Source organism: Camelus bactrianus, chromosome 15, assembly GCF_048773025.1.
Source record: "Camelus bactrianus isolate YW-2024 breed Bactrian camel chromosome 15, ASM4877302v1, whole genome shotgun sequence".
Taxonomy (NCBI): Eukaryota; Metazoa; Chordata; class Mammalia; order Artiodactyla; family Camelidae; genus Camelus; species Camelus bactrianus.
The window spans coordinates 67441749-67455498 of record NC_133553.1 but is presented as its reverse complement, the minus strand read 5'-3'; the positions used below and the strand labels follow the sequence as shown (position 1 = coordinate 67455498).

General features: G+C 52.4%; 1 protein-coding gene across 3 annotated transcripts in view; it reads right to left on the bottom strand.

The window, feature by feature from the left end:
- SLC4A5 (solute carrier family 4 member 5) overlaps window positions 1-13750 on the bottom strand; it is a 79050-nt gene that overhangs the window by 32449 nt on the left and 32851 nt on the right. For all 3 annotated transcript variants that reach the window (XM_074341345.1, XM_074341346.1, XM_074341347.1), the window contains 9 exons: window positions 13431-13591; window positions 12450-12605; window positions 11641-11736; window positions 8424-8479; window positions 5041-5198; window positions 4528-4615; window positions 3562-3716; window positions 3034-3240; window positions 1167-1341 (listed from right to left, as the gene is read on the bottom strand). In XM_074341345.1, the coding sequence (XP_074197446.1) occupies window positions 1167-1341; window positions 3034-3240; window positions 3562-3716; window positions 4528-4615; window positions 5041-5198; window positions 8424-8479; window positions 11641-11736; window positions 12450-12605; window positions 13431-13591 (1252 nt within the window). The remainder of the gene's footprint in view (window positions 1-1166; window positions 1342-3033; window positions 3241-3561; window positions 3717-4527; window positions 4616-5040; window positions 5199-8423; window positions 8480-11640; window positions 11737-12449; window positions 12606-13430; window positions 13592-13750) is intronic.

Below are 13750 nucleotides of genomic sequence, written 5' to 3'. Positions count from 1 at the left end.
CCAATGTCTCCTAGGGGTCAAAGTCGTCTCTTGTTAAGAACCACTGTCAAGGGTGTGGTAAGCTGGGATAAGGTGAGGGTGTCATAGGAGAGCACAGTAGGAGTGAAGGCACAATCAGGGAAGCCTCCCAAGAGGCAGATACATGGAAGCTGAGGCCCCAGAATCAAGCAGGGACTTGACAAGGAGAACAGGGTAAGGGGAGTGATGAGAAAGGATGTCTCAGGAAGAGGGAACAGTGTTTACAGAGGCTGGAGCTGGAAGGCAGCATGCCTTTGAAGAACTGAAAGATGATCAGGGTGGATGGGAACCAGAAAGCAGAACGAATGAGGAGGGCAGGAATCTGAGAAAGGGAACACAGGGAGATGAGGCTTGAGAGGCAAGCAGGACCATGTTATGCGGTCTACTCGCGGAAGCTGGGGTTTATGAGCCAAGGATGATGTGTGAATAGCTGGGTCAACCACAGTATCATTGCTCATTGGCAGGGAGGAACAGCAGGTTTAGAGGGAAGATAATGTCCCTGTGAGCTGGGATATCCCAAAGGGCAGCTACATGGACATGTCCAGGAGGCAGCTGGGTATTGAACCAGATTGGTGTGGGCTGGAGACAGGCATTCATCTCAGTTTATCTGGAAAAATGGGTCTTCACCTTGGTGATCTAAGCTTTCTAGTGATTCTATCCTGAAGACCCCATTGGAGAAGACCCTTATTTTCCCCAGGGAGACCTGTGTTGTTGCCATGGTAGTGGCTTATTATCTTTCTAAAATATCTCAACTTCAAGCTAAGAATTTAAGGTTAGTTTTTTTAAAAAAACTATGGGAAGAAGTTTCCACCATTAGCAACTCGATTAATTGGGTTGATTAAATTCACTGAAGCATCAGTGGGAAAAGTTTCAAATAACAAAGCAGATGATTCCCCATAAACATCTGATCTTTTTACATCATCTTTAAATTTCGTCTCTAGCAACATGATATAGATTTAGATCTTTTAATTATGTCAGCTTGTTATTATTTTTTGAAGGGTAAAGGATTACCAAAAGCGATGGTCTGAACCTGGATGGTAGACGAAACCCAGACCGCAGTTTTGGGATTACGGGATGAACTCCTTACCACCCTTTGGTGGCAGCAGGCTTTTCTGAGCTTTGCACTCATGGCCCCTGTTTGCACACACCTGGTAATTGTCAGTGGCATCCCCCAGAAGCCCACCAAAGGTGATTGCGTTGGTGATGCAGCCAAGGTAGATGAATAAGATGGCAGAGATGGACTGAATGTGAAAGCCATCGTAGAAGTCACTGGGGAACCAGGGCAGCTTCCTCTTGACATCCAGACACAGGCCACCGAAGAACCTGCTTGAGACAGGCCCAGAGACTACTTTCTCACCACAGACACCAGGGCAGGGCCAGGGCTACTGACACCAGGGCTACAGAGTCTTGGGTGAGGAAGGGAAATTGACTAGCGGGGGAGGGGAAAGGGATCGTTCCACCAGAACATTTAAGACCAGGGGACAATTCTCTTTTTAGACTGGAGGATTGTGATTGGCACCATCCCCACTGGGAAGAGTGGTCATAGACAGCCTGGGTGGGAGAGGGAAGCCCTTGTGGGAATATATCTTGAGGTCAACCCAACATTCCACGGGGAATGGAAATCCTGGGGTCCACAGATGGCCATCCTCATGTCCCTGATCACCTGCAGTGTACCTGTGCTTGGTAAACACAGGTGTGTCCAACTTCCGGAGACGGAGACATCCTGGTTTATAACAGATTCATCAAAGGCAGATTCTGAACCTTTTAACTGGTTACTTGGTTTCGTGGAACAAACGAGTGGGGAATTTTAGGTTTAGGGAGAGTGTTTATCGGGGATGCTAGTCTCCATAGCTCCTGATGCGTGCTTAGCATGGAGTAGGGATTGTCAACCTTGGTACTATTGACACTTTGGACTGGATCAGCCTTTGCTGTGGGGAGGAAGTCCTCCTGGATTTTAGAATGCTGAGCAGCATCCCTGGTCCCTCTCCTCTAGAGACCAGCAGCATCTCCTGTCGAGTCGTGCAAACAAAAATGTGTCTGGACATTGTCAAATGTCTCCTGGGTGAGGATGGGGGCAGGGGTGAGTGGAGTTGCCTCCACTTGGGAACCAGTGGCTGCTGGAGAGCCAAGGGCATGCAAAACATGACTCCCTTCTCAAAGCCATGATTTACACAGAGCTTTCAGGATCATGTCCTTTCCTAAATTTAGATCAACCCAAGTTATTCCAAGAGCTGGCAAAGAAACCCAAGGCAGGAAAAATTTCTCTTGTTTTCTTTTAAAAAAAAAGTGGGGGGTGGGGATTGACTAGGAAACATAAGGTGCAAAAAATTTCAAAAGTTACTGTTATGGATGGAATTGTGTCCCCCAAAAAGATACATCAAAATTCCAAACCTGTGCTTTTGACCTTATTTGGAAACAGGGTCTTTGTACGTGAAAACAAGTTAAGATGAGGTCATTCGAGGGGGCCCTGATCCATGACTGGTGTTCTCATAAGGAGAGGAAACGCTATAGGAAGGCAGAGACACAGCGAGAACACCGTGTGGTAGCACGGGCAGGGATGAGCGTGAGGCAGCGACAAGCCACGGAACCCCAAGGGCTGCCTGCCACCACCAGGAGCTGGGGAGAGGCGAGGAAGGATTCCACCCAGAGTCCCAGAGGGAGCCTGCCCTGCCTGATTTGGAACTTCTGGACTCCCGAACTGCAAGAGAATCCATTTCTGCGGTTTAAGCCAACCAATTTGTAAATACTTCATTTTGGCATCCCTGGAAGGGAGCCCTGAGAAAAGCCTGGGTTCCCCCCATTGGAGCGCGGGTTCTCCCTTCCCCCTCCCCCCAGGCAACTCTTTCGCGGGATCCAGCAGGGGCTTTGAGGGGCGGGGAGGAAGAGCGGTGGCCAGACGCCCCGGCCGGGAGGGGGCGCTGCAGACAGCGGGAAAGGGAGCGGGTTCCTAAAGGGTGGGTGAGAAGAAGAGAAATCTAAGCCAGCTGGCGTCACCGACAGGCCTAGAGCGGGCACCTTCCTGTCCAGATGAGCTCTTCCCCGATCTCGTGCACCGCGGGCATCTCTCCGTCATCCCCGCTGCTGCCTCCGGCGGCCCCGCTGCCGCCGCCGCCGCCGCCGCCTCCGCCTCCGCCTCCGCCGCCGCCCCCTGCGGCCCCTCCACCGCCTCCCCCAACAGAGCCGTTCATCTGGCCTAGCTCAGTCGGGGAGAACACGGATTTCCTGGAAGGAGAAAGGGGACAGGGAACATTGGGGCTCCAGCCCGGGGAATAGCTCAGCACCCCTTACCTCGCCAATTCAAGTCATCAGCTGTCTTGAAAATACAGAGGACAATGCAGTGACACAGGTCACTCAGATTTTACAGATGTGCACAGTCAGCATATTTGCTTCTGTTTTTTTTCCTTAGAGAAATAAAATGAAACTGGGACAAAAAAGTATAAAACCCTGTATGCTGACAACTTTCAAATCCAAAAAAAGAAACAGACAGACTGAAAGGTCCCTCCGAACCACTTCTCCGCTTGCCGCCCCTTCGTTCACACACACCTCTTGTCGGCGGAAGGGACCTTCTTGGGTGGCTCGATTCGGATATTTGGGTCCCACTCTCCAGGGGGAAGCACGATGACCTCGTCCAGAAACTCATCGATCCCGGCGATCAGGTCCTCCCGATTCCGGGCTTTGTAGGCCACGTCGCTGAAGAGCTGGCAGCGAGAGACAGGAGAGGAGACAGGTCTGCGCTCATCCACCTCCCGGGAGGCTCACCACATACACTTCCATAGAAAATCACTTTGGACCATTGCCCCTGCTGCCAACCTGCTCTGAGTTTCTGAGATGAGAACAGAGCGCGGCAGGTGAAATACGGTGCAGTGGGAACAGCAGGCCTTGGGTCCCCTCGCGGACCTGCAGGCCAGGTCTGGTGCACCAGCTGGACAACTTGGGTTGCGTTACTTAACCTTTCTGCCCTCAGTTTCCCACGGAGCAAGTGCGTTAGGAGGCCTGTGCAGAGCCCAGTTGGCGAAGCTCAGATATTTCAAATCTGTTGGTAACATCCTAGCCCTTTATCTTTGGAGGGCCAGGCTGCATCATCTCACACTGTCTCCAGAGTGTTTCCTGACTTTACAGATCTTACACTGAGTCCACATCAAACCACTTCCATCCAGCTTCTCCGTCTCCGAGCCTTGGCCCCTGTTCTCTTTGCCTGGAATGCCTGCCTCCTAGGCTTGGGCTGGGTCTACCTAACTCCTGCTCATCCTTAGCTTTAAAGCCCCCTCATGTGTAAAGGGCCCCCTGACTACGTGGGCAGTCAGCACCTGGTTCACACTAGGATTATAGGCCTGTCTCTCCCATTTGACTGGTGCTCTTAAAGGGCAGTAACTATCCCCTCATTCTTACAGTCCTCACATTCTGCACAGGACCTGGCACACAACAGGTGCTCAAACGTGCCTGTTGGATGAGTGAATGCATGCAGTGTTTGATGCAGGAGCCATGACATTCAGGAGCACGTGCACTTACGTCATCTACCATGAGGGTTGCAATGGCTCTGCCAATTTCATTGTAGGATTTTGCTCTCCCAGAAGGTCCCAGCAGTATGAACAAAAATCTGCCAGGAAGAAGGAGGAAGCAAGGGAGAAGGACAAATAGAAGCGGATGAAGAGAAGGATTTTCTGGCCCTAAATAATATGCACTCTTCACTTTTTAACTGGCCATAACCATGTCCCTTCCCGCCTCTGAATCCCGTATGTGCTTTGGGAGACATTCCTCTTCACTCCCGCCTGAGCACCCTCCCTGCACTCTGGTGTCCCAGAGCCCCCTCAACAGCATCTCGCCCAGCTGTTGGCTGCTTCTTTTTTATGATTATCTTAAATAAACGCTCTAAACTCTTCCCGAGTCAGACTGTCCTCCCTGGCCAATTCCCTAATTTTTCGTCTTCATTTTAGGGGTGTCTCCAACAGCACTGCTGGCTGAGTGCACGGACAGATGGCCACCCAAGGGTGGGTGTGGTGGGCAGGTTTCAAGGGATCTCACCTGGTGGGGACAGGGACCTCGGTCACTCCTCCCAGCATGGCAGACTGGATGAGACGCACGAAGGCGATGAACGGCTGGTCCAGGAAGTCCACCTCACCCACTAGCACATTGGAGGCTTCTGAGTCCTTGGGGATCTTCTTCATGAATTTGTTTTTCAGCTGGTCAGTGAGGGGGACAGGAGACACCCATGCATACTCACAGGCAGTGGTTTCCGCTCTCACTCACCGCCCCCCCCATTCAGAGTGCTGCGGAGTGGGTGCTAAATTTATAAAAATTTTCCCAGCGTTTAAGAGACTGAAGGAAATGACCCAACACTCCCCTAGTCTGCAGATGAGGACACTCAACGTTGGCTAACCCCAGGGACCAACCAAGCCTTTTGTAGATGGGAAGAAACAGGCAATGACTTGACCCCTAAGACATCTCTTGATGGGTGGAAACTTTGACTTAAGGGGAGCTGAGGGGTCAGAGAAGTGAGCCCAGGTTTGCTGGACACCAGGCCTCATCCCCAGCCTCCGGCAGCCCAAGCATGAAGGAGTCTTGGCTCTTACACTCTGGCCACCCAGCCCTCCCTCTTTGCCTTCACCTTGAGTGGCTGTGGGAGGAATGAGGCCAGCTTGATGGCCAGAGAGGACATGATTTGTTTTCTCTTTGCCACCAGCTTCCTGGTTGACAGGACCCCCAGGACCATGACTTCAAGTCAGTGGGAGACTTCTGGGGACCACCTGGGAAACTCATAGCTTCTGAGCCTTTCCAGCTGAAACTCTGGAAATGCCTTCCCTCCAGCCCCTCTGGCTGGTGTCTGTCCAGGGCAGGAAGGTCAAACAGGCAGAGGGGGTGGGGTCCAACGTGAGAGATGCTGGAACTGAGCCCTCTGCCCCTAGGCAGTCCCACCCTCTGCAGTTATGACGTCCACCCTGCGGTTAAGACGCTGACTCCTCCCGAGTCCACTTTGACAATGACAGTGCCCAGGGGTGGTCACCTCCGTGCTCTTCTTAGTCTTTAACATCTGACATTTAACACGCATTAGTTTTTCAGATCATTTTCCCTCTGGACAGCAAGGGGATGGGCAAGGGACAGAGGCAATTTCATAGAGAGAGGTGGAGAGGGAGCGTTTGGGGAGGACAGGGCTGGCGGAAGCCCACAGTGGCCAACAAAGGAAGAAAGGGCCCAGAAGGTGGAGGTGAGGGCTGCAGAGAGATCCTGTGGACGCCACAGTTTTGCCACCCACTCCCCTTCGGTGGGACGCTCTCCTGTGGGCACAGACATGTTTGTTTCTCATAAGCTCAGTGAAGGTGGGCTCCTTCAGGCCCCAGGGAGGGGTCAGTTGTGGGCCTGGGCATGGCCAACAGGTCCTGCCCCTTTGGGCCCACAGCCATCTCCTGATTTGACTCATGGCGGCCTGATACCCACTGGGTCAGGGGCCTACCAGCACTGGAAAAGGCTTGTGAGCATGGGCTGCACACTTATAATCTTATAAATCTATATAAAAAAAAAACCAAAACCCTAAAACTCAGCCCCAAGGACCCTAACGCAGGGAGAAGCAGCAAGGGCACGAGTTAATGGGAAGCCCAGAGTCCCCACAGCTCATGGAGTCCCTTTGTCCCAGGTGCAGTCAGCTGATTCATAAGCAGGTTCCTCAGGATGGAGGGCTGCACAGTCCCCCTGCCAACTCCGTGTCCCCGGGCATCAGGCAGGGAGCAGGTCCGGGGGGCAGGAGGAGAGGTGGCTGGCAGGAGTGCCCTGGAGAATAAGGCTTTGAAAACAGCCAATGCTCTGAGTGGCCCAGGCAGCCCCCTTATATTCCAGGAGCAGAGAGGAGTGAAACGGGGCCTTGGTCCTCCCTTGCAGGTTGTGACCCCAGTAAGGAGGCCAGGGTGGAGGCATCCCAGAAATGGGCCCTGCTGGCCTTCTGGCCACCCTAGCTTGGCAACAATCTGGATGTGGGCTTGTCCCACCAGGGCCCTGCTGACCCCACTGCCTGAACCCAGGGGACTTTGGCGCAGCTCTGCGGAGCCACAGCACCCAGCCACACGTCTGAATCCATGCTCTGCTCCCTGGGAACTCGCTGCCCAGGGCCGATGTGGAGTGATGAAGAAAGATACACCTAAAAGAACACCCCTGTTGTACAAAATTGTCCCCACAACAAGCCACTGCCGCTGCAAATACTGAGGAGCAGCATCTCCCAACCAGTCAGGCGAGCTGGACGCTGGTGCCTGGTGTTGGGCCCCGGTCCCTAAGTCAAAGGCGGCAGTGCCTGCGGAGAGCAGTAGGACCCTTCTTAGCGCCACTCAGACAGTCACCGAAATAGGCCGTGAGAGACTTTTACCAGTAAATGCTTTGTCATCATGGCTCCACTGTCTGTGCACGTGACTATAGTAATGTGGGGTTCTTCTCAAAATAACATCCCAGAATACTCACTCATTCCTAACTCACTCCCAAGTTAGGGGATCTAGAGTCAGACCTTCTGGACCAATCATGGTTCTGGCATCCTCCAGCCCCAGGAACTTGGGCTAGTTATGTACCTGCATTAAGCCTGTTAACTGCGGGGAGGAGGTGCTAACTGTCCCGTCGTGCTGCACAGAGAAGGCCCTGCACGGTGCCGTGCGCGCAGTGTGTGGACCTGAAATGTTGGCTGATGCTCCTGTGAAGGAACACTTCCGTTCTGCCTTCCACGATTAGGGAGTGCCTTGAAGGCCTGGAGGTCACCTGAGCTCCTGAGGCATCTATGCCAAATTTCAGGTTTCCTTTATCACCTTTCTTCCTACTCCTGGGGGCACAGGCAAGGGGACCATGGGACCCTCTGCCCCTGAAATGTGCAGTGTTTGGAAGTGAGGACAGCCTCCTGTGGGCTCCCCTTGGGGCACAGTCATGGGGTTCCCGGGCTGTGGGCCTTAGAACGTGGACTCAGCCTGTTTGTAGGATTCTGAGCTCATCAGTGGGAGACAAGAACTGGCTTGATCTTGCACCAGACGAGCAGATACCCTGCTGGGCAGTCCAGCTGACTCACAATCATTGTTGCCCCCACAGGGAGGCCCCACTGCTTTCCTCTATCAGCCCACGTTCCCACTTCATCATTAAAAGTGCTCGTGGGTCATGGAGGAGGTGAGACTGTGTGGTGGTCTTCTCTCTCCCATAAATCCCAAGTTCATGGATAGCCAGCATCTCATCTGATCACATCTCCCTGTCCTGGCACAGAGGGTCTGGCACAGAGCCGGCACCCAAGTGATGGACAGGGCAGAGTCACCAAGGCAGCCCAGAGCCCCACCCGGGCCCTTCCTGGGGACTCCCACTTTTTCATGAGAATGGAGTTATGCCTGCAGGGGCTCCCTTCCCCTGCAACCAAAGGCTTCGTCCTGCCCTGGCCAAGTGCAGGGCTTTACTACCTGGTCTGTATTTGGGGTGTGAGAAATATCATTCATGCTTCTGCTCTGGGCGTGACCTAGGAGGGAAAGAAAAGAAGGTGCATCAGGAGAAACCAGGTCTCACGGGTCCTTTTCTCTCGGTCTCTAAGAGGCTTTTCCCAGCTTCACAACCAAAGCAAAACCCTCTCCCCTAATCTTGCAGCCCCTTTGAGCTAACATCCTCCTTTCCCTTCCTTTCAATGGCAGCTTTCTTGTATTGTTTGTTTTCTGAGGGGAAGGTAATTCATTTTCTTCATTGATGTCCGCTTGGAGGCGGTACCAGGGATTGAACCTGGGACCTCTTGGATACTGAGCATGTGCTCTACCACTTAAGCTACACTCTCCCCACCTCGATGGCAGCTTTCTTAAGAGAGTTGCTGGAGCCCAGGTTCTACGGCTTCCTTCTCACTCCTCAATCTGTTGCGCCCCAGTCCCAGAGCCCCGCCCCACCTTCTTGGGCAGAGACCAAGCAGTCTGCTCTGCACCAGGCCCTGGAGATGCGGAGGGACACAGCCACACTACCAGGTGAGGAGCCAGGTGTCCCTAAGCTTGGACTTTGATGGGGAGAGAGCAGTTTCAGCTGTGTCCTCTATGACTCATGCGAGTCTTTAAAGCTGGCTGGGGATGCGGCTGGCAGAGGGAAGGAAGGTGGGCCCCCGGGGGGGGGCAGTGCTGATGAACTATTTGAACTGCGGACAGTTCCCTTCTCCATTAAGGCAGAAGAAGTTGAGCTGTCATTTCCCACCAGTGGCCAGACCCAGTGCACACCCTCACACCTATTATTCCTTGGCCTTCTGTGGCCTGTGGTGTCCCCTCACTTCCAGACCTATGCTCTCCCTCGGCTCCCCTCTTCTAATTTCCACCCAGGAGCCTCTCCTGATGGGCCCTCCTCAGGGCCTTGCTTTGTTCTCAAACCCTCCAGCAACCTCCCTGCCTCCTCCTTGGTCAATCACACCCACTTCCCCATCCACATTTGGGCTGAGGAGGCCCAGGTTGAGTCTTCAGTCCAGATGTCTCTCCTGAGCTCCAGACACCTCTGAGAGCCCCACCTGGCACCTCAAAGTCAACATACTGGGAAATGAAACTCATTGTCTTCCATCAGATGACCCCCTCTGCAGACCCAATGCCTCCTCCCTCATCCACTGGCTTTCGAGCCCATAAGAGCAGCCTCGACTCCACCCTCTTCCTCACCTCCCACTCCCCACCAGTCACTGAATCCCAACAGGGCCCTCCTCTCTCCATTCTTGCTCTCACTGCCCGAATGTGGGCTTCATCTCTTTGAGGCGGGAAGCCCCATAAAAAGACCGGCAGGACCCCTAGGCAGGGCTGCTGCTCTTCTCCCAGCAACATCAGGTTCCCTGGCTGGGAAGCTCTACCTCACTTTCTACCTCTAAAGCGGCTAAGTTACACCTAAAATTCTATTGGTTTCCTGAGCTCATTTCTGATTGGTTATTTCCTTCACTCCTGATTGGTTATTACTCTCACTTCTGATTGGTCCACTTCCCTAACTTCTGATTGGCCCATTTGTAGTACTTCAATTGCATGGAGCTCATTCCTGATTGGCTACTTCTCTAGCTCCTGATTGGTCTAGTTCTACAAAGCTTGTTCCTGGTTGGTCAACTTCTGTTATGCCTGATTTGCATACAATGTTGCAAAGTGTAAAACTGACAGCCTATAAAAGGCCTGTGTAAACCTACAGCTAGGGTCCAGAACTTGAAGTGTTAACTCGTCTGGGCCAGCTGGTGTAATAAACGTGAGTTCTTCATCTCTCCAAGTGCCACTTGGCCTCTCACCAGGGATCTAGGTTTCTGTCACAGCTGAGCTGTAACACCGAGCTATAATACTAAGCTGTAACATGTTTTTCTGCAACATTTCTTTTCCAGTCGTTTGGCCCCTTTTAGTTTATTTCTCAAATAAAAGTCTGGGCATGGTACCCCGCTGCTTAAAACTTCTCAGGGGTCCCCACCACCCTCAAAATAAAGGCTGGATCCTTTTGCAGGACACATAGGCCCTCTTTGATTGGACCTTCCTTCCCTTAGAATACATTCCTGGTGAGCTGAATCGATGTATTTCCCAGAATTATGAATGTATATTTCAGAATATGGGACACCCTTCACAGCGCCTTCTCCTCACCTGCTGTTTGTTTCCTTTGTTGTAAAGAACACCCTCTTACTCCCCATGCTACTGGAAATCTCCTATTTATTCTCGCAAGACTCAGGAGCAAGTCTAGTCCTCGCTGAGCCTTCCCAGGCGCCACCTTGGGGTGGGGCGACATAGCACACAAAGCTGTAATCCCTTACTCAATCTGGGTCCCCACACAGCATTGGCACTGCATATATAGTGAATAACAGAGCAGAAGGCTCGTCCCAAAGCCAGTCCCTGCCTGCTGACTGCTGGCGTCCCTCTGTGGAATAACCAAGACCAGGGGAGATTGAGAGCATCCTGGGGTCACTAAGAACAGAGAAAAGTCTGCAGCAAACCCGGCAGAGGTCATGTCGGCCACACTCCCCACCTGCCCTCCTGCCATGCATTCTTCAGGCCTGATCAGGACCACAGCCCTGGGATGTCTTGCTTATATCCTGGCATATTAGTAAAAGGGAACTACTCCTTCCCACTGCTTTTCCTTTTCGTTTCCCAAGTTTCCTCTCTCCTTTGCCTCACAGCTCACGGGTCTGTTCGTCCCTGAAAAGGCCGAGTCTGTGACCACGCAGCCCACCTACTCCCAGCACTCAGGGGCTGCGGCTTGGCCAGAGCCCCACTGTCTCGGGGGCATGAGACTGTCATCCCGGAGGGGAACGTTCTCTGACTGTCCTGGGGGAAAGAACTGTTTTTAACTCTGTTTCTAGAAGTCTTTTAACAAAAACAGGACTAATGATCAGTTTGGTGAAAACAAAGGCGTAAGCTAGGTTAAAAATGTTTAGCACCTAGGCTTGCATATTGATTATGACAGGACTTGATTTAGAGCTGCATTTTTTTTTTTTTGGAGTGATTATTTAGAAAATTACGGTAGTAATTTGTTAATAACCTGAGGGCAGCCCCGGTTTAGGGGAAAAATCAGATTTCTCCTGATGCCTGAGAATTCTAGACAGAGCCTGAGCTTTCCCTCCTCTGCTATGAAAGTCTGCGAGAGTCAGGTCAGCCTGCAGGGCGGCCCCCAGCCAGAACGGAGCTGCCGCGCAGCCGCAGAGAAGACACTCACACAGGTGTCCGTAATGCGCGCTTTGCCGCATCCTCAGGTCCTCGGTGGAGCGATGCAGGCTCGGGCCCGCCGCCGGGCTCCGCGCTGGGCTGCGATCTGGGAGGAGGGACAGAGGGATTTGGCTTCGGTAGACTCGCCGGCGTGGCTCCGCTTCGTGCACTAGCGCAGTCCACGTCTACAATCCTTTCACCTAAATAAAAATGGGCGGCAAGACATGCCTTCCCCTTCCAGGAAGAAAGGATGTTTTGGTGGTTTTGGTTTTGGTTCTTGTTTTTCAAGGTTTTTTTTTCTTGTGTGTGTGAAGCAAATGAATAGTCTGAACATGATCAGAGGAAATATTTGTACTGTTGAAAGTGAGAGACACAATTGATGAAACAGGCCCTAGGCGTTGTAGACTACCGAAGTTCAGCCCTGATTCCACAACCTACTGGCCACGTGACCTTCCACAAGTAGCTCAACCTCTCTGAGCCTCAGCCTCCTCGTCTGTAAAATGGGGATGATGAGAGCAGCCCCTAGTCACGGGATTACCGTGAGGACGAAGTGAGTTAACACACGGGGAGCATTCAGACAGTGCCTGGAAGTCCCTGCCGCCGTCATTACCACTTGCTAAATACACACTTTCTAAATAACTCGTCTAAAGAGATTCCTCAAGGCTCTTTGTTTAGCAGCTTTGTACAGATTACTGCACTTATCTGACGGGGCCAGCAGGGCTAGCGTCTGGGCATCTCAGCTCTGGGACAGCAAGGGTGGAGGGACGCTGATTCGAGATGCGCGCACAGAACAAGCCAGCAGCGAACAGCCCTACTCACTGGTGGTGGAGGAGACCGACTTTCCGATGTCGGCCAAGGAGCGGTGGATGGGCTTCTTGGTTTGGTGACGGTGTTTCCTCAGGAGGACGTAGCTGACCCTCTCGCGGAGCTCTGGCCGAAGGAGGCCGTCCTCAATTTGCTTCTCAATGACATCATCTAAGTGGGAAACAAACACACCTCGTCCACGTGGGACAGCATGACCAGGGATGTGGGGGTCTTCAGTTTCATCTGCTATTAGTGGGATCAAAAGCGAGCTAAAAGAGGCAGAGGATATAGAAATAGTTCTACCTTTGCCACAAACTGGAAATTTGGATCAGTCATGCACCCTCAGCCTCCTCGTGTGTAAAAGGGTGTGAGCATATCTGTGGGTGTTGGTGCATGTGGGTGCCTGTGTGGGTGCAGGAGTCTCTGCTCTTTCTATCAGTAACATTGTGGAAAGTAAATGAAATTGCACACATGAAAGTACCCTAAGAAGCATGAAAGTACTATGGTAAATGGGTTTAGTCCTAACGTGATTCTTTTTAGAAAAGTATTTTGGGCAAAATAGTTCTGGCAAAACTGAATGTGCTGGAACAAAATTCGCAAGAAGTTTTAAGGATGATAAGGCAAGCCACTGCCTCCCTTTGCCACTCCATCAAATGAGAGCTAGTTTCCTAAAGATGAATGATGTTCCATTTACTCTGATGAGAAACAGGTTGCCATGGCAACAGATGTCTGCAACCATGCTACAAACCCCATCCAACCATGTCTCCCTTGGGCTATATTGCTGGCTGCATTTCAGAGGCTGGTCTTTCCTTCCCTACATGGAACTGAAACTTGTGACACTGCCTTGGGAGCTTCAGATCCAAAGCTTGGTCTCTGCAGAATCAGGTGGGCATCAGAGGTGGGCATGTCACACAGACCAAGGGTGGGCATGAGATGGGGTGAGGGAGGGGGGGATGCTGCCCTAGTTTGAGGGGGTCACAGTGGTCCCCACCTCACCTATGATCTGCGGTAAGGAGCCGCTGTCCAAATCCAGCAGCACCGTCCCCGTCTGCAGGCAGGTCCGGAGCTCAAAGAGGCTGTGCAGGGACAGTGTGGACACGTGGGGCTTGCTCCAGCGTTCGCCTCCTTCCTCCACCTTTTCTTCAAACTTTATCCACCTGGAAGGGTGGGGATGGGGCTCAGCATGGCCAGTGTCCTCAGGAGGAGCCCCCAGCTAGGTCTCCTCAGGAGAGGGGTGCTGGCTCACAAGTTGTGTTATGCACATTGTTGGGGCATTGATTCTAGACTTACTGGCAGAGGATCTCCTAGGGACTCCC